The following is a 20227-nucleotide window of genomic DNA, read 5'->3' as shown; positions in this document are numbered from 1 at the left end:
CTTGCCTTAAAACAGCTGAAAGTATGTGCACCTTTATAGAATCAATTCCATAAACAGTATTGGTATGAATGAAGCTGGAATATATTTCCACACAATGATCGAGAGCTCCACAGATCAGGTTTTGTTGGTGGAAAAGTGTTTTCTGTGGCTTAGAGAGGCTCTTGCACATGGAAGGATGAGAAATGAGATGACTCATAAGGAGCCAATTCACAAGTCTTTTATTTATTTATTTATTTATTTATTTTTAAAGATGGGGTTTTACCATGTTGGTCAGGCTGGTCTTTGAACTCCCAACCTCAGGTGATTCACCCGCCTCGGCCTCCAAAGTGCTTGGATTACAGGCGTGAGCCACCACACCGGGCTACCAATTCACAAGTTTTAAAACCAACTTCATCCAACACCAGTCTTTGAGTGGCAACCACAGCTCCAAAACAAAGAGGAAACACCAGGTGTTCCCAGTGTGGGAAGATTGCTGGGCCCCACTGGTCTTAGTGACACCTGCACTGCCAGCTGGGGATCATTACTGGTAGTGTCATCTTCAAAAGCAGAGGACAGCAAACACAGCACAAAGAAGCACCAGAAATGTGGGTTGAAGGGGTTGGTGGGTTGATTAGCCAGCCAGCATACTTAGGGAGCTGGATGAGAGCCATCATGTACTCCGTTTCCCATGGTGGTGGCTGCAGCTCTCATCTTGGCAAGAACCCATCACTGGCAAGGTGGTTTGAGAACTTCCTCTCTCATCACACCTTCTCACCCTTCCCCTATTCTGTTGCTCTTCCCCCCAAACCACACGTTAAGGGCTCACTTGACAAGACAGTGGCTTGTTACAATTTCTTACTCCATTCATGCTGCTATAACAAAATACCTAAGACTGGACAATTTATAAAGAACAGAAATTTATTTCTCACAATCCTGGAAGCTGGGAAGTCCAAGGTCAAGGCTTGGCATTTGGTCTGCTGAGGAGCTTCCTACTGCGTCCTCACATGGCAGAAGGTGGAAGGGCAAGCTGGCCGAGCAGTTTGTGAAGTCCCTTTATAAGAGCTTTAATATTATTCATCAGGAAGGAGCTTCCACTGGCTAATCACCTCTGAAAGTCCCCACCTTTAATACCATCACATTGGTAACACCTGAATTTTGGAGGCGACACATTAAGACCATAGCATGATTTATATTTTGCTTGCCCCTCCTTCTCAATTTCCACTATTATTCAAAGAATCAAAGAATACCAGAGGTGCAGCCTCCTCAAAAAATTATAATGTAAATATGTCTATAAACATACACACATACTAGATAGGTATCTCTATATATAGGCATAGAGAGAGCGAGAAGAAAGAAAGAAAGAAAGAAAGAAAGAAACCAAGAGAGAGAAAGAAGGAAACAGAAAAAGAAAGAGAGAGGGAGATAAAGAGAGAAAGAGAGAAATAGAGAGAGAAAAGAGAAGAACTAAAGAAAAAGAAAAGAAAGGAAGGAAGAGAAAGAGAGAGAAAGGGAGAGAAAAAAGGGAGAGATAAAAAGGGAAGGAAGGGCGGGAGGGAGGGAAGGAGGGAAGGAGGAAGGAAGGAAACAATCAAGGTTACGTGGTGAAATTTTAACATTGGGGAATACGGATGAAGGGTATATGGAAGTTTTTGAGACCATTCTTGCAACCTTCACGTAAGTTGAAATGTTATTTCAAAATTAAAAATAAACAAGTAAACTAATTATTAGAACACTGGCATAATTATGTATAATTATTATCACAATTAGTATTATTTTTTAACTATTAAAAAATCTATTTGTGGCCAGGTGTGGTGGCTCATGCCTGTAATCCCAGCACTTAGGGAGGCCGAGGTGGGCAGATCATGAGGTCAGGAGTTTGAGAGCAGCCTGGGCAACATAGCAAAATCCTGTCTCGACTAAAATACAAAAAATTAGCTGAGCATGGTGGCGGATGCCTGTAATCCCAGCTACCTGAGAGGCTGAGGCAGGAGAATGGCTTGAACCCAGGAGGCAGAGGTTGCGGTGAGCCTATCCACTGCATTCCGACCTGGGTGACAGAGGGAGACTTCATCTCCCCCCAAAAAAAACAGAAACAAAAAACAAAAAATCTATTTGTGGTTGAGAATGGTGGCTCATGCCTGTAATCCCAGCACTTTTGGATCACTTGAGGTCACTTGAGGAGTTTGAGACCAGTCTGGCCAACATGGTGGGACCCTGTCTCTACAAAAAAATACAAAAAATTTAGCTGGGCATGGTGGCATGTGCCTGTAATACCAGCTATTTGGGAGGCCAAGGCAGGAGAATTGCTTGAACCCAGAAGATGGAGTATGCAGTAAGTGAAGATTATTCCACCACGCTCCAGCCTGTGCAACAGAGTGAGACTCTGTCTCAAAAAAACAAAAACAAAAAAGGTTTCCTTTCCTTTCATTTTTGTCAAGGTGAGATTTACATGAAATTAACCATTTTTAAAGTGAACAATTTAGTGGCATGTAATACTTTCCCGATGTTTTATAGGCACTATTTCTAATTCCAAAATATTTTCATCACCTCAAAAGGAAACCCTGTGCCAAGTATTCCAGTTATTCCCCATCCCCTCCTCACAGTCTCTACACATCTGTTTTCTGTCTCTATGACTTTGCCTATTCTGGATATTTCTTTAATAAATTTTTTTTTTTTTAAAGATGGGGTTTCACCATCATGGCCAAGCTGGTCTTGAACTCCTGACCTCAGGTGATCCACCCACCTCGGCCTCCCAAAATGCTAGGATTACAGGCATGAGCCACTGCGCCTGGCCTATTCTGAATATTTCATATAAATGAAATCATTCAATATTTGTCCTTTGGGTTCAGCTTATTTCACTTGGGATGTTTCCAAGATTCATCCATGGTATAGCATGTATCAGTACTTCGTTTATTCTTATGGCTGAATAATATTCCTTTTTTTGTGTTTTTGGTTTTTTTTTCTTTTTTGAAACAGAGTTTATCCCCCAGGCTGGAGTGCAATGGCTTGATCTTGGCTCACTGCAACCTCCACCTTCCGGATTCAAGTGATTTTCCTGACTTAGCCTCTCAAATAGATGGTATTACAGGCACCCATCACCATACCTGGCTAATTTTTGTATTTTTAGTAGAGAGGGGCTTCACCATGTTGGCCAGGCTGATATCGAACTCCCTAACTCAGGTGATCCACTCTCCTCAGCCTCCCAAAGTGCTCGGATTACAGGTATAAACCACTGCACCCAGCCTTTTTTTTTTCTTGAGAAAGAGTCTTGCTCTGTCACCCAGTCTGGAGTACAGCAATGTGATCTCAGCTCGCTGAAACCTCCACCTCACAAGATCAAGTAATTCTCCTGCCTCAGTCTCCCAAGTAGCTGGGATTATAGGCATGTACTACCAAACCCAGCTAATTTTTGTATTTTTAATAGAGATGGCATTATGCCATGTTGGCCAGGCTGGTCTCAAACTCCTGACCTCCAGTGTTCCCCCTACTTCAGCCTCCCAAAATGCTGGGATTACAGGCATGAGCCACCACACCCAGCCTAAAGGTAACATCTTAACTGACCTCAGTTGATCTGCATGCCTCGGCCTCCCAAAGTGCTGGGATTACAAGCATGAGTCACTGTGCCTGGCCCAAATAATATTTCATTTTATGGATATACCACAATTCATTTATCCATTCATCTGTTGATATATCTATGGCTGTTTTCACCTTCTAGCTATTGTGAATAGTGCTGCCATAAACATGGTATACATGTATTAGAACACATGAAAACTTGATGTTTGTTAGTGTCCGTTTATGACTTAAAATATAAGTCCCCTCCAGAAGCCTATGAATAATATGAAACTTAGACTTCTCAGATGTGTAAGTTCCTTTTTGTACATAAGCTAGTTTAGATTGGGTTTCTGTCAACTTGAAAGAATCCTGACTACTACAAAATTTTTAAATATCTTGCAAAATACAGTCTTTAGGATCTATGGAAAGAATTTGCTCATTAACAGTGACTTTTTGAAAAAAGACCAAGTAACATTTTCTGAAGTTCAAAGCTCTCCTGTCCCTAAGGAAACTTGAAATGAATATGAATCTGAAACATTTCTGAAATAGAAGAATGAGCTCAGCTAAGCACAGAACATTCCTGAACTGTGTCTGACACCACAACAGGATAATCATAACGCAGGGTCTTGAACCAGAATTGTTTTTGTGTGTGCCAGACTTAAAGAAATTCATAGAGCCTTAACTGTAAAAGAATTATATTTTTAAAAAACAAACCTTTTCTGAAGGGTAATCATTTTTAGCAATCCATCTGAACAGAAGTCCCCAAAACACAAACACTGTTTCTCCTTCTTTCACCGTCTGCTTCCTGCCATCCCTCTTTCATCTCTGTGGTCATAGGAGTTTTAGCATTTTCTTTTCAAAAGACTTCTAAGATTGGCCTTTGGTTTACCGGGTGAAATCTTTACCACATACACTTCTTCAAAAGCACATTGTTTCTTCCCATTTTTATTGAAGAAAAAACCAAGTAATGAGCAAATCTATCTGAGGACAACCTAAAAACAAAAATCCATCACCTTCAGTTCATTTTGATCTGGGGGTTCTTGACTCACCTGGTTAATCAGGATACAGATTTAATCTGAGCTCTATCCTGCTTTCCTCGGTGTAACTGCTGTGGTGGGTCGGCAATGGCGTTTGTATTTCCTTCTGCCTCTCAAATCTCTCCACACTCTTAGGTTTCCCTCCAGGCTACTGTGGATTGGACCAATCACATTCTTGCTTCTAGAAATGTGAGATAGGTGCAACACATTCTAAGTCAATATGGGTGTTCACTTAAACTGAGATGAATTTAGGAACTTTCAGTCACTTTGGGAAACTATGTTTGGCTATATGATCAGTGAACATGGTCTTAAAAGTAAAAGGAAGCCAGGCATGGTGGCTCATGCCTGTAGTCCCAGCACTTTTGGATCACTTGAGGTCACTTGAGGAGTTCAAGACCAGCCTGGCCAACATGATGAAACCCCATCTCTACTAAAAATACAAAAAATTAGCCGGGCATGGTAGTGGGTTCCTGTAATTCCAACTACTCAGGAAGCTTAGGCAGGAGAATCACTTGAACCCAGGAAGCGGAAGTTGCAGTGAGCTGAGGTCGTGCCATTACACTCCAGCCTGGGTAACAAGAGCGAGACTCCATTTCAGGAAAAAAAAAAAAAGTAAAAGGAGAGGAGAAAGAAGAGGAGGTTATAAAGAACAGAGAGACAGAAAGGAAGAGGGGCAGTAAAGAAGGGGAGAGAGAGAAATAAGGAGAGAGGGAGAATAGGAAGAGAGAAATAAAATTTTTTTTTTGGCTTATATCAGAGGCCCCCAACCCCTGGGCCATGGACTGGTACCAGTCCCTGGCCTGTTAGGAACTAGGCCGAACAGCAGGAGGTGAGCAGGGGTGAGTGAGCCTTATCGCCTGAACTCCACTTCGGTCAGATCAGAGCAGCATTAGATTCTCATAGGATCGTGAACCCTGTTGTGAACTGTGCATGCAGGCGATGTAGGTTGCATGCTCCTTATAAGAATCAAATGCCTGATAGTCTGAGGTGAAACAGTTTGTTCCTGAAACTATGCCCCAGCCCCATTCAAGGAAAAAGTTGTCTTCATAAAACCAGTTTCCTGGTGCCAGAAGGATTGCGGACCACTGGCTTATGTGACTAAAGAGACAGAGGAATCTCATTTCAGGTGAAACTTGATCAAGCGGATCAAAGCTAATCCCCAAGGACCTGATGTTTTTGCATCTCTTTATCCTGCTAAGGTCAAGATGGTTGCCACAAGCCCTCAGAGCTATATGCTAGCTTTCTGTTATCTAGGAGGAAAGAGATACAGAATTCCCACTAAAGTTCCATGAGTTGCCCTGATTGGACTGACATAGCTCACATGCCTGTCTCTGCATCAATCACTGTGGCCACTAGGGGATGGGGGATGGGATGGATTATGTTGACTGGATGGATCTAGGTCATAGGTTTCATCCCTAGAGTTAGAGCTGGAGTCAGCATCCCCAGATACACACAGATTCCCAAAAAGAAACCTAGAAAACCTAGAACTACTGGCAAGAGAAGTGTATACTGGAAAAAAAGTCAACAAATGTTTATCACGTTGATCTTCCAGTTTGGCCAAATGACTCCATTTCCTTATAATTCCTCCTTTTTGGGCTGGATGTAGTGGCTCATGCTTGTAATCCCAGCACTTCGGGAGTTCGAGGCAGGTGGATGACTGAGGTCGAGAGTTAGAGACCGGCCTGGTCAACATGGCGAAACCCCATCTCTACTAAAAATACAAAAATCAGCCAGTCATGGTGGTGGGCACCTGCAATCCCAGCTACTTGGGAGGCTGAGGCAGGAGATTTGCTTGAATCGGGAGGCAGAAGTTGCAGTGAGCTGAGATTGCACCATTGCACTCCAGCCTGGGTGACAAGAGTGAAACTCGGTCTCAAAATAATAATAATAATAATAATAATCATCATTCCTCCTTTTTATCTACATTAGTTTGACTTGGCTTCTTGTACTTATAGCCAAAGTGTGTTCACTAAGATCTCTCACTAATGAGATTCTGCTTCGTCATAAGGAAAAAAAAAAAAAAAAGATCTCGCACTTGAATAGTGAAAAGAGAAAAAACAGCAGTGGCCTAAGTTACAGAGGAAAGGTAGAACACAGTGAAGTTACATCACATGGACACTTAGCTCATGTAAGAAGACAGTAACAATGTAAATTACTTGGGTGGCTCTGCCCCCCATCTGAGATGGTAGATGTGAATGGCTCTTCCCTTAACTAGCTTGGTTCTGTCTTTCCTCCATGATATGAGCATCTTGCCAACTATAATATGATTCAAATATACATTTCATAAAAGATGGCCCTACACCAGCCATTACTTTAACTGGTACTCAACAAAAGGAACAGAAATGGCTGGAGAAATAACTGGCCAAGCAGTACTTATTAAGCATGTTACTCTCCAAAGTGGCATGTTTCTGACTCTAAAGATGATTTTCCCAAAGGACTTTCAAGGAAATTTTTCTTCTTCTTCTTTTTTTTTTTCACTGTATAGAAAAGTCTTCTACCAGATCAAGGAATATTTTTCTAAAAGACATTTTGTTTTTCTTTTTTTAATAAATACTCCTACAGCAATATAATATTTTTCTTAGTGACTTTTGAGGGAAGTGTTGCTAATTTGTAAGATAAGACTCTACTACCCCTAGAAAGATAACTATCATCCACTGATGCTAAGAAAACTGATCAGTGGAAATAATGGAATATCACTGTGTCTATGAATATAATCAATTTGATGGTTTGGCTTTATATTTTCCAACTATTATAATGGGTTTCTGAACATCATTAAAACTTAATAAATATTGAAAAATGAATATGGTTGATTTGGGCCAAATGGCCATGCTTGATGAGATAACCTGGACCCAGCATGCTTAAATTCTGTTTTGGGACATTTCACAGCGGTTTAGTGGATAGAGAGAAGTGGTGTGACTTTTAATACCATTTCTGCTGTGAATTATTTGTATGATCTGGGGGAAATTACATAATTTCTCCAAGTTTCAAGTTTCCCCACTGGTGAAATGAGAATAAAAATGCTTACCCTCCTTGTTTTCCAGAGTTATTAAAAATTCGTGGCCTATACTGTCTTAGGCAGCTTCTTGATATCTTTTAGGGCCGCATGAAAGATATGCAGAAGGAAAAATATTCAGATGGAAAACAATGTCAGTGCCTCCAGAGATATTCAGTGAACAGTTTATCCCATCTAATGTACCCTTGGTTGTTAAAACAGAATCAAGCACTAACAATACAACCCACAGGAAGCATAATTTCTCCACAGCCCATGGTAATCCTCATGGAGATGGTATTTCTAATGCTGTGTGTTGCCAACTCCCAGCTTATGATCTTTGACCCTAAAAGCTCCGGAGAGGAACAAATTATGAAAAATAGTCTCTGCTCTCCAGAACAAAGCCTGATGCTAAGTCAGACAAAGAAAGAAACATTGGGAGCCAGCCACCCATATCTAAGCTTTCCAAGCAGAGGAAGCAAATTTAGTAGCAACTTCTTCCAGGAAATCTGGATGTTGTGATGTACAGTGAAGCAGAAAGAGGTTTATATTGTTCTAGGCAAAGCTCACTTCTAGGATTATAGAACCTCTCTTTTTGGTCATGTTGCTTTACGATTTAAAAATAAAAAAGAAATCTCTTTTCTGCATATGCCTAAGTCTAAATCCTGCCTTTGGGTAGCCATGTGCCTCTTTCAAGAGTCCAATAAGGCTTGGGAAGCTACTAATAACAACCTTTCCTCTGTCCTGCAAAGGCATTGCTTTTCTCATTTCCCATCATTCCAAGGGATATATGGATATATGTATATGTGTACTTAGTGACCCAGAAAATCCTGTCTTAGAATGTACCCATCAGAAATGGTTGTTTATGTCTACCATAGGCACTTCAAAAGTGTTTATAGCAGTCCTGTATGAAATTGTTCCAAAGTGGAAACAGGTACGAATTTAACTCTTCAGCTTTATATGCTGTTATTTTAGAATCTGAATAGGAAATTAGATTAGTTGAAAAGAACCCACTGAAGTTAACTGAAAATTCACTTACATGGAAATTTTTATCTGTTCTCAGAATGACTTACACAATTTTCTTATGAAGATGTAGTGTTTTCAGTAAACCCACATCTCATGTCATAGGCAAAATTACCAGGAAAGTTGTTAAAAACTAATACCATTTGACTGTCTCAGAAAACACTGAATATGGGCCAGGTGTGGTAGCTCATGCCTGTAATCCCAGCACTTTGGAAGGCCACAATTGGAGGATTGCTTGAGCTCAGGAGTTTGAGACCAAACTATGAAACAGGGCAAAACCTCAGTCTCTATTAAAGATACAAAACTTAGCCAGGCATGGTGGCGGGCGCTTGTAATCCCAGCTACCTGGGAGGCTGGGTCAGGAGAATTGCTTGAACCCAGGAGACAGAGGTTGCAGTGAGCCGAGATCGTGCCACTGCACCTCAGTCTGGGTGACAGAGCAAGACTTTGTCTCAAAAAAGAAAAAAAGAGGCCGGGCGCGGTGGCTCAAGCCTGTAATCCCAGCACTTTGGGAGGCCGAGGCGGGTGGATCACGAGGTCAAGAGATCGAGACCATCCTAGTCAACATAGTGAAACCCTGTCTCTACTAAAAATACAAAAAAAAAAAATTAGCTGGGCATGGTGGCGTGTGCCTGTAATCCCAGCTACTCAGGAGGCTGAGGCAGGAGAATTGCCTGAACCCAGGAGGTGGAGGTTGCGGTGAGCTGAGATCGCGCCATTGCACTCCAGCCTGGGTAACAAGAGGGAAACTCCGCCTCAGAAAAAAAAAAAAAGAAAGAAAAAAAGAAAAAAGAAAAGAAAAGAAAACACTGAATATTAAGGAACAGAAATGTTCCCAAGCTAATTCAAGTAAAGAGGGATTTCTGTAATGATATCAGAGAATCTCACAGATCTTAATTACAGGAATTACAACCGGACAACCATATTCTCCTGTGTTTCTGGAGCTGCATGGTGGCTCACCTCTGCATCTTTCTGAATGCCATTCTGTCTCTTGTTTCTCTTTGATGCCTGACTCTCCAATTGCTTATTAGCCAGCGTGTCATCAGTCAACCCCAAATGATGGCTTTGGCCCTTGTCTATATGAACCTCCAGCCTAGCTAGATCACTTTATTGCTTTCTCCCAGGAGATGCTTTGTAGACACTCAACAAATATTTTTTTTTTTTGAGATGGAGTTTCGCTCTTGTTACCCAGGCTGGAGTGCAATGGCGCGGTCTCAGCTCACCACAACCTCCGCCTCCTGGGTTCAGGCAATTCTCCTGCCTCAGCCTCCTGAGTAGCTGGGATTACAGGCACACGCCACCATGCCCAGCTAATTTTTGTATTTTTAGTAGAGACGGGTTTTCACCATGTTGACCAGGATGGTCTCGATCTCTTGACTTCATGATCCACCCGCCTCGGCCTCCCAAAGTGCTGGGATTACAGGCTTGAGCCACTGCGCCCGGCATCACTTGCTAAACACTTAATAAATATTAATTTTCTTTTGCCCTTTAGAGAATGAACACCTTGAGTAGAAAATAATCTTTGTACGGCCGGGCGCGGTGGCTCAAGCCTGTAATCCCAGCACTTTGGGAGGCCAAGGCAGGTGGATCACAAGGTCAAGAGATTGAGACTATCCTGGTCAACATGGTGAAACCCTATTTCTACTAAAAATACAAAAAATTAGCTGGGCATGGTGGCGCGTGCCCGTAATCCCAGCTACTCAGGAGGCTGAGGCAGGAGAATTGCCTGAACCCAGGAGGCGGAGGTTGTGGTGAGCCGAGATCGTGCCATTGCACTCCAGCCTGGGTAACAAAAGTGAAATTCTGTCTCAAAAAAAAAAAAAAAAAAAAAAAAAGGAAATAATCTTTGTTTGATAGTAGGCTAGTGAAGCAAAATGCTTTTCTCTGCCTTCCAGCCGGAAGAAAATACTTCCATTTGGGTGAGGCAGACTTCTAGAAGACTTGAAATTCCCAGATCAGGCCGGGCGCGGTGGCTCAAGCCTGTAATCCCAGCACTTTGGGAGGCCGAGGCGGGTGGATCACGAGGTCAAGAGATCGAGACCATCCTGGTCAACATGGTGAAACCCCATCTCTACTAAAAATACAAAAAATTAGCTGGGCATGGTGGCGCATGCCTGTAATCCCAGCTACTCAGGAGGCTGAGGCAGGAGAATTGCCTGAACCCAGGAGGCGGAGGTTGCAGTGAGCCGAGATCGCGCCATTGCACTCCAGCCTGGGTAACAAGAGTGAAACTCCGTCTCAAAAAAAAAAAAAAAAAAAAAGAAATTCCCAGATCAATTTGGGAATATTTAAGATTGAACCAGATCACTGCTATTTCTTAAATCAACATACTCCTGTGCCTATGAAAAGGTTTTCATTTTCATATCCCAATGGTGGCAATTTATGATTTTATTATATGGTAAGAAAAAAAAGGAGAAAAACCATTCAACCCTCAACCTCAGGCTGAAAGCTGTGGTTGTCCCTTGTGTTAAAACCGCTATAAATAAAAGTCTAAGTCTTTGATTGGGAGTGAATTGAAGTGGTGCATAATCTAAAACCTAAACGGTGAACTATCTTGTGATGAGAGAAGGCTTACCATGGAAGCATGAAATAGGATGAGGTCAGTGACCTTCAGCACAGTTCCAGAGATGACCTGTGTGACAATTTGGACAGGCCCACGGACTAGTTGTCAGGGTACACTGGTATAAAACTATTCTGTGTTTGTCCACCACTTCGTCATCTTCCCCGCTTCCTACCCCCATCCATTTTCCACTTTCTTTTCCCTGCTGTGAGCCTGGGAAGTCAATCCTTGCTTGCCAGAGCTCCCTGAAACTGCTTCTTTTTGGGTTTTGCCAATGGGAGCCACTAGTAGTATGGCCCCTAGACCCAGGCAATAGGGCCTCCAGCCTGGGTGGGCCTGATACTTAGAGAGCATCACATATAATAGACACATGCAAAAAATAAACATAAATTTATTTATTTTTGAGATGGAGTTTCACTCTATTGCCCAGGCTGTAGTGCAATGGCGTGATCTTGGCTCACTGCAACCTCTGCCCTCTCTGTTCGAGCAATTCTCATGCCTCAGCCTCCCAAGTAGCTGGGATTACATGCACCTGCCACCACACCTAGCCAATTTTTGTGTTTTTAGTGGAGATGGGCATTTCACATGTTGACAGGGCTGGTCTTGATTTCCTGACCTCAAGTGATCCACCCTACTCAGCCTCCCAAAGTGCTGGGATTACAGGCATGAGCCACTGTGCCTGGCCAACAAAAAATAAACTTATTAAAAAATGACACCTGGGTGCCTCTGTCACTCCAGAGACAGCACTATCATCCATGTAGACAACGATAGTATTTTGAGAGGATTTGACAGCAGAATTCTTACATGGGAGAAAAGACACATTCTTTAACTTGTTAAAATTTCCCCCATATCAGAAATGCAGTGGATTTTTGTACCAGGCAGTGTTGTTTCTAGTAGTGCTTGGTATCCATTTTCTTGCTTCTCTTTGAGTTCTAATTCGTGCTCCATGAGTACTTACTATTTAGTGGAGTTTCACATGGTGGCTGAGGAGTATTACATGTTGTATATATGCAGTCTAGATGTCACTTGGTGAAGCGTAGTGTCAATCCTTGACATTTGCCTGCTGGATAAACATTAAACAATAAAAGGTGAATAGATTTATGTTATAAAAATGTAAAGATTTATTAAATTTTAGAAATTAAATAAAAATTTGGCCTTTACATAGTTTTGATTTAAAATGTGAAATTACAGTGGTCTGTCAGAGAATGGTTCCAGTACCTCTAATGGATACCAAAATCTGTGAATGCTTATCACAGATATAAAAGTGTCGAATTTGCATATAACCTAAGCACATCCTCCTGTATACTTTAAATCATCTCTATTTATAATACCTAATACAAGGTAAGTGCTATGTAAATAGTTTTTATATTGTATTATGTAAAGATTTTTAAAAGTCTGTACATGTTCAGCACAGAAACAATTTTGTCTTCTAATAATCTCCATCCTGGTTGGTTGAATCCACAGATGCAGAAACCTTGGAAGTGGAACCCATGGGTACTGAGGGAAGACTAATTAATAATTGGTATATTTCAAAAACTTGATAAATTTTGAGTATTTTAGAACAAAGAACTTTTGAAACAAAATGCAAAACATAATTTTAAATTTTTTACACTGTCTTTCCAAGTTTTATGAAAATTTATTGAATATTGAGTACTTGTACAATTATATTTTATTTTCAATCCTTCAATCTTTAACTATCAACAGAACATAATTTGTCTAAATTCCACATATAAAAATAGTAGTTTTATAGAAATAAAGACAAAAAGGCCAGGTGTTGTGGCTTATGCCTGTAATCCCAGTAATTTGGGAGGCCGAAGTAGGTGGATCACCTGAGGTCAGGCGTTCAAGATCAGCCTGGCCAACACAGCCAAACCCCATCTTTACTAAAAATACAAAAGAATTAGCCGGGTATGGTGGCATGCACCTGTAATTCCAGCTACTGGTGAGGCTGAGGCAGGAAAATAGTTTGAGCCTGGGAGGTAGAAGTTGCAGTGAGCTGAGATTGCACCATTTGACTCTAGCCTGGGCCACAAAAGTGAAACTCTGTCTTAAAAAAAAAAAAAAAAAAAAAAGCCAAGCATGGTGGCAGGTGCCTATAATCCCAGCTACTGGGGAGACTAAGGCAGGAGAGTCACTTGAACCCAGGAGGCGGAGGTTGCAGTGAGCTGAGATAGCACCACTAAACTCCAACGTGAGACTCTGTCTCAAAAAAAAAAAAAAAAAAAAAAGAGACAAAAATTAATCTTATGGAATATATAATGATTTAGAAATTTACTGTTTTTATTACTAATGCAAACACTGCCTTCAATAACAGAAGATCAATTATATGTTATAATAAATTTAGTTGTCTTTAATATTTTTTTAACTTTCGATTCTGCACAAATATATAAAAGAGAAAAGTCAACTGTCAGAATTAATTGGAAACAGTACATTTAATTTGAGAAGTCAAGAGTTAACAGCAATCACATGGGGCTGTGGGTCTCTGCTTATCTCATCTCTTTCAGTTATTTTACAAATCTGAACCTCTTGTGGTTTCAACATGCAATCTTATACCCCTGTAAGTCTGACTTACACACTCAGTAATCACTCAGAATAATGGGCATGGACGTAGAGCAAGGGCAGGGATTGCTGCAGGCCCTGGCACACCCTGTGGACCATTGACCTGCCTTCTTGCCACACAAGAGCTCTGGAGTTTGGTACTTTTTCCAGTTGCCTTTTCAAGTCCCTCTAGTCACACTGCTTCCCTGAGTTGGCGTAGACACAACGTAGCTTTGGTGAGGTTAATCAAGAACAAAAAAGAACAGCTCTGTCTTCTTTTTCATTTGGTTTTGCTAACCACCAATGCTTTTTTGGCTTCTCGGAAAAAAAAGAAAAGAAAGCTGTTGCTGTCGGCTTGGTCTGCTTAATCCCTCTGCCTTGCCTTCTCTTTCTTCTGAAAAAGACCCAATCTTCCTTTCCCACATCTAATCAGTGAGCAGTAGGGACCAAGGAAGTTGGGTAGGTTGGATAGCCTGGAACCACGTGATGCAATCTAGACCAATCACAATTTCTGTCCTATATACCACTTGAGTCGCCAAATCAGTTGTTTCTGAGACATTTAGGAATGGCATCATTGGGAGGTTTTCAACATACTTCTGTCTGAGATTCCTTGGAGCATTTGGCAGATTGTTTAGCATTTCATTTGAATGCATGAGCTCTCTGCATCATCCCACCAATAAATCTGTCATGTACTTGCAAGCCATGAAATGAGGCTCAGAAATGAGATCCAGCTTTGCCTAAAGATGTGATGGAGAGAATCAGCACAATCTGAAGATAGGATAAAGCAAGGAGAGCCTGTCTGTCTTTCTCAAGGCAGTCAAAGTGGAAAGACAGAAGATCTCAGAGCAGCAAATAACAGCAAGTCTTTGCAAGGCCTTCCAGGAGTGACAATCTGTCTTCTGAGCCTCCAAATCTCACCAGCCAGATTATGGACATCAAGGAGCTAGCCAACTCTACCTGTGACATGCTTCCAAAATACTCATCTTTATGTATGGTGGAGGCTTTGGCCATTATGTAGTCTATATTACTAGCTCCTAGATTTAAAATGTAAGTAGAGTTTCCCTTTTTCTTATTCTGCACCATTCAACAATACTAAGTTAGGGCCCTAAATGGGTTTAGCCAACATTTCCACATTTGAATCTACATAAAATTATCTTCAAAGGAATGACCATGCTCCCAGTCAGGGGTAACTCCAAAAGAAAAAACAACAACAAAACTTGCCAACCTTATGTCAAAATGAAATGAGTTGTTGGGGAAGGGAAGGCGTTGAGGATATTTTCTGAAGTGTAATAGTAGTGATAAAGTTAAATATTTCGCCGGGCGCCATGGCTCAAGCCTGTAATCCCAGCACTTTGGGAGGCCGAGGCGGGTGGATCACGAGGTCAAGAGATCGAGACCATCCTGGTCAACATAGTGAAACCCCCTCTCTACTAAAAATACAAAAAATTAGCTGGGCATGGTGGCACGTGCCTGTAATCCCAGCTACTCAGGAGGCTGAGGCAGGAGAATTGCCTGAACCCGGGAGGCGGAGGTTTCGGTGAGCCGAGATCGCGCCATTGCACTCCTGCTTGGGTAACAAGAGCGAAACCCATCTCAAAAAAAAAAAAAAAAAAAAAAAAAAAAAAAAAAAAAAAAAAAAAGGTAAATATTTCATTCAATCCTTAAAACTGCTCTAGGAAATAGGTACTGTTAGTATCACCAGTAGAGTTGGAAAATCAGGTCTAAAAGAGCTAAATCACTGGGTCCAAATCACTTATTACTAGTAAATGGCAGAGCTGGGATTCAAAATCAGGTTGGCAAACTCCAAATCCTATACAGTTAGCTACTATGCTATGCTAAAGACTGCCTGGAAAACTTTCACAGTGATGATAATTTGGGGGAAAGAGACACTTCAGAACATATTTGGATATTTCTATCTTGAAAAGGAAATTTCTTGCGTAGTTTTAAGGGGCCACACTTGATTATATCAAACAATTTAAAAATATTTCATTGATAATGAAACATGGCAAGTGAAGACTGGGATTTCCTGAAGTTTCTCCTTAAAAGCCGAGAGGAGGAAGTCCCCGTTATGTAGCATTGTCCAGCACTCCAGGGAAATAAGAAGGGAACCCTCAGAGAAAATCTAAGTGGATGGGGTGACGAGGAAAGCATAACCTATGGATGCCCAAGTGCTATGAATTAAGGAAGAAATCTTTATGGCTTTCCCATTTTTGTAATGTTCCAGAATGTTCCATTGTCAATGTTAACAGTCAAGGTTAGCTCTTGTCCAGGGCAGAGAGTATGATAAAATGTGATATGCAATCATTGGAATGGGATTTTCAGCAGGTGAGCAAAGGCAATCAGTGTGACCACAGCCTAAAGTTCCATATTGGACACTTCTTTTATCTGGTCTTGGATTCTCATTGCATTTCATGTATCTAATCTCCCACTCTCCCACACTTTCCCAAAGAAGAAAAAAGATAATTAACAAAGTTAATAAATACTGATCAGTTATCAAAAAAAAAAAAAAAAGTCCAGTAGTATAAAACCAGTGAACCATAACATAGTTTCTTGTAAGTGCAGCAGTTATCTGTTGGAGCATTTTCCCCAATCTCTCTGTTATAGAAACTATTCAGAGAACTGCCTCCTGGCTCCCACTGATCACAGCTAATGGGTGAGTAGCAGATATAAGCTGAGCCTTACCTTTGCCCAATCACACTGTTTCTCTGCAAATTTAGGGCTCAGAATATTTTAAAAAACATTTTAATGTTTTAAAAATTTGAAAAAATCTTAAATTTTCAGAAAAGTTTTTTCTTTTCTTCCTTTCTTTCTTTCTTTTTTTTTTTTTTTTTTTTGAGACAAGGTCTTGCTCTGTACTCCGGGCTGCAGTTCAGGAGTACAGTGGTGTGATCATGGCACTGCAGCGTCCACCTCCTGGGCTCAAGCCATCCTCCTATCTCAGCCTTCTTGGTAGTTGGAACTACAGGTGCAAGCCACCAAGCCCAGCTAATTGAAGAAATTTTTTTTTTTTTTTTTTTTTTAAATAGAAACAGGGTCTCACCATGTTACCCAGGCTGGTCTCAAACTCCTGGGCTCAAGTGATCCTCCTACCTTGGGCTCCCAAAATGCACCCAGCCAAATGCATTTATTATTTCTAAACCACATGAGAGTAAGCTACCAACATCATGACCCAACACTCTTGGGCAGGTTAGTGTTTGTTTCCTTCAGAAAAAGACATTCTCCTATACAATCAAAATGCAGTCAGCAAAATCAGGAAATTAACATGAATACATCACTACCAGTTAATCCTCAGGCCTCATTTAAGTTCTACCACTGTCCCAATAATGTCCTTTATAGTACAAGGGTCCAGTTCACAATCATTCATTATATGTCTCTTCATTAGGGATTAGACAACTCTAAGAATTTTGAAAGTAAATGATACACAGTAAAACAAAGTCATATAAACAGATACTCAGGGAAAAGTCAGTCTTCCCTCTTGTGTGATGTCCAGAGGCAATCCCTCTTACCAGTGTCTCATGCATACCTCTAGCCCATCTACCATACACAAGCACAGTTGTGTACATTGTTTTTTGTTTGTCTAGAACTTCTAACCTCAAGTGATCCTCCTGCCTTGGCCTCCCAAAGTGCTGGGATTACAGGCATGATCCATTTTTTGTTTCAGACCCAGTTTTGAGCTTTTGTTGCCCAGGCTGGAGTACAATGGCGCCATCTTGGCTCACCACAACCTTCGCCTCCCTGGTTCAAGTGATTCTCCTGCCTCAGCCTCTCAAGTAGCTGGGATTACAGGCATGGGCCACCACGCCCAGCTAATTTAGTTGTGTATATTGTTGAAGAGGGATGTCCAAGCCTCTCTTAGTTCAGGGAAAAATAAGATCAGATCTAGGAGTTAGTTCTTCCTGTAAGAATGTTGAATATAGGCCAGGCACAGTGGCTCATGCCTGTAATCCTAGCATTTTGGGAGGTCGACGCGGGTGAATCACCTGAAGTCAGGAGTTCAAGACCAGCCTGGCCATCATGGTGAAACCCCATTTTTTTTTTTTTTTTAAAAAAGAATGTTGAATATTTATTAAGAACTTTATTGTTCATCATTTGGACAAAGGTTAAAAAGAGTTTCCAAGTGAATATATCTACCCACATTTATAACACAAAGTCACTATTCACTTGGAGAAGATAAAAATTCTTTCATTGTCATACATTTGACATTTTACTTCTCTCTTTGTAGACATTAAGGATTCTTTGTCATTTAGTTGTTTCAAATGCTTGGAACATCTTCCAGATTATTACCTAAGTTATAACATTGTCTTTAAAATTGTGTTAGTTGACATATAATATTCACAAGTAAACTTACTAAGCAGTTCTTAATGTTGCATTATATACAGTAATGTAACTTTACATAATAATATTTTATCTTAATGACATCAAGGTGAAAAATTCAAACTTCATTACTGAATCTTAACTATAAGGCACAAACTCTTTATATATTTATTTTTGAGACAGGGTCTTGCTGTCACCCAGGCTGGAGTGCAGTGGTGTGATCACGGCTCACTGCAGCCTTGACCTCCTGGGCTCAAGTGATTCTCCCACCTCACCCTCTCAAGTAGCTGGGACCACAGGTGTGCACCACCATGCCCAGCTAATTTTTAATTTTGTAGCAATGGGGTCTTGCCATGTTGCCCAGGCTGCTCTCATCTCTTAGGTTCAAGCATCCCCTTGCCTCAGCCTCCCAAAGTGCTGGAATACAAACAAGAGCCACCACAACCAGCTATTTCTTTAATAACATAGAAAATGGACCTATAACCTAAAACATGAAATTCTGATGTGGTCATCTTATTTCACTTGCCCAAAGGGCTAAGGAGAGAGATGTGTTGGCAGCAATATTAGCAAATATGAATATGAATACAGGAAACAGAGATGAGGGGAGGAATGTTTCTGAGGACATGCTAGTTTCTGCTCCTGGTCCCTTCCTGAGCATTGATTGCTTTCTTGCCTTTGCAGTCTGTGCTATAAGACATCACAGAATCCTTCTAATATCCATGCTCATGTCTTTTAAAATTTTGCTTAAGCTAGTTTGAGTTGGTTTCTGTTGTGTGTAACATTCCTAAGAATATGGATAGGGAAGTGGAGGCTCACTTGAGTCCAAAGAAATCTGAAGAAACACAATTCCCATGTGGTTTGGTTTTTCTTTATTTGATATGCAGTCTCACTCTGTTGCCCAGGCTGGAGTTCAGTGGCACAATCTCGGCTCATGGCAACCTCCATCTCCCAGGATCAAGCGAGTCTCCTGCCTCAGCCTCCAGAGTAGCTGGGATTAGAGGTGCCCACTGCCATGCCCTGCTAATCTTTGTATTTTTAGTAGGGATGGGGTTTCACTATGTTGGCCAGGCTGGTCTGGAACTCCTGACCTCAGGTTATCTGCCCACCTTAGCCTCCCAAAGTGCTGAAATTACAGGCGTGAGCCACTGTGCCTGGCTCCAACATAGTTTCTGATACTGCCTGAGCTCTCCAGAAGAACTGAAAGACTTACAGATCTACAAGTCTAACTTATGGATCCAAATGGAGGAAAGATGTAAATCTAATTGTTTTCAGAGTTTTTGTGTAGTTGAAAAATAAGCTGTTGTCAGTTAACCAGTTCCATCTTTTAGAGTTGTTCTATTTCTAAGTAAAATGTCTTACCTCTTAGTTTAGTTCAATAATTTTTCCAAAAAAATTAAAAAATTCAATCCATTTTATTGATCATTTCCTGTCCTGCTCATCAGATGAACTTTTTGAAGCATGATTGAGTACATTATTTCTTACTAATTCAAGAGAAAAGACACTGCTAATTTCAGATTTTAGTAAAAAGACATTTCAAAAATGTAACACTGCCACATTGGGGATAAAACTGCAACATGAGTTTTGGTGGGGACAAATCAAACCATAGTTGCTCAAGACAAAAACCATGTGTACTGATGAAGGATAATGACTCAATTTTAATTTTTAAAACTTCATGAAAACAGCTCATAACCCCAAGGCAGGAATTTCTCACAACTTGCCCTAACACAATATAATTTGTTAGTCTATTTGTTTTGGCACTGTCAGATAGCATGGAGTTTTCATCTCCACATTTTGGTCAAATTTGGGTAATGCAGACCCACACTTAAGGCTGGGCACAGACTCTCACTTGCACTTTTTCATTTTCCCCTGTGCCTGATTCTGGTTTGCTCCTGGCAACTGCTCCTTCATAAACTCTTAGAAGGTGATCATGTGAACTCAGGATGCTAAAAATAGTTTATAACTCTTGTGCCAGTAGTACTTACAGAACAAAGGGTCCCAGTTGCCTTCTAAGGGGGTTTGTCTCACTTCTCTTGACTCATGTCCACATCCAGAAAGCTGGGCACCTTATAGTATTGAGCATTCTATTCCAGGAAAGTCAAGTTGCAAGCACTCCAACTACAATGCAGTATAAAGAGTTTGTTTAACAATATGGAGAAATGATCTGCAATGGTCTCAACATTAGGCAAGATAACCCAGAAAGACAATAGCCAAAGGCCACCATATTTGTCTTTGTTT

At 41.0% G+C, this 20227-nt stretch overlaps 1 protein-coding gene across 2 annotated transcripts in view; it reads right to left on the bottom strand.

Moving 5' to 3' along the window:
* Positions 1–4597: 4597 nt before the first annotated feature.
* The window catches only part of ESF1 (ESF1 nucleolar pre-rRNA processing protein homolog), a 79789-nt gene continuing 64159 nt past the window's right edge, over positions 4598–20227 (bottom strand). The window contains exons 14-16 of one of the 2 annotated variants that reach the window (XR_012519291.1): positions 19975–20107; positions 12099–12203; positions 4598–4749 (exon numbers count right to left, since the gene is read on the bottom strand). Coding sequence is in view for 1 of the 2 variants with exons in the window: in XM_074406222.1 (XP_074262323.1) it covers positions 20057–20107 (51 nt within the window). In the remaining variant the exon portion in view is untranslated. Of the gene's footprint in view, positions 4750–12098; positions 12204–16248; positions 20108–20227 lie in introns of those variants that run through there. The other variant, XM_074406222.1, reaches the window with a different exon arrangement.

The sequence above is a fragment of the Saimiri boliviensis genome, chromosome 9, assembly GCF_048565385.1.
Source record: "Saimiri boliviensis isolate mSaiBol1 chromosome 9, mSaiBol1.pri, whole genome shotgun sequence".
In the NCBI taxonomy this organism is placed as follows: domain Eukaryota; kingdom Metazoa; phylum Chordata; class Mammalia; order Primates; family Cebidae; genus Saimiri; species Saimiri boliviensis.
This window is presented reverse-complemented; position numbering and strand designations above follow the sequence as displayed.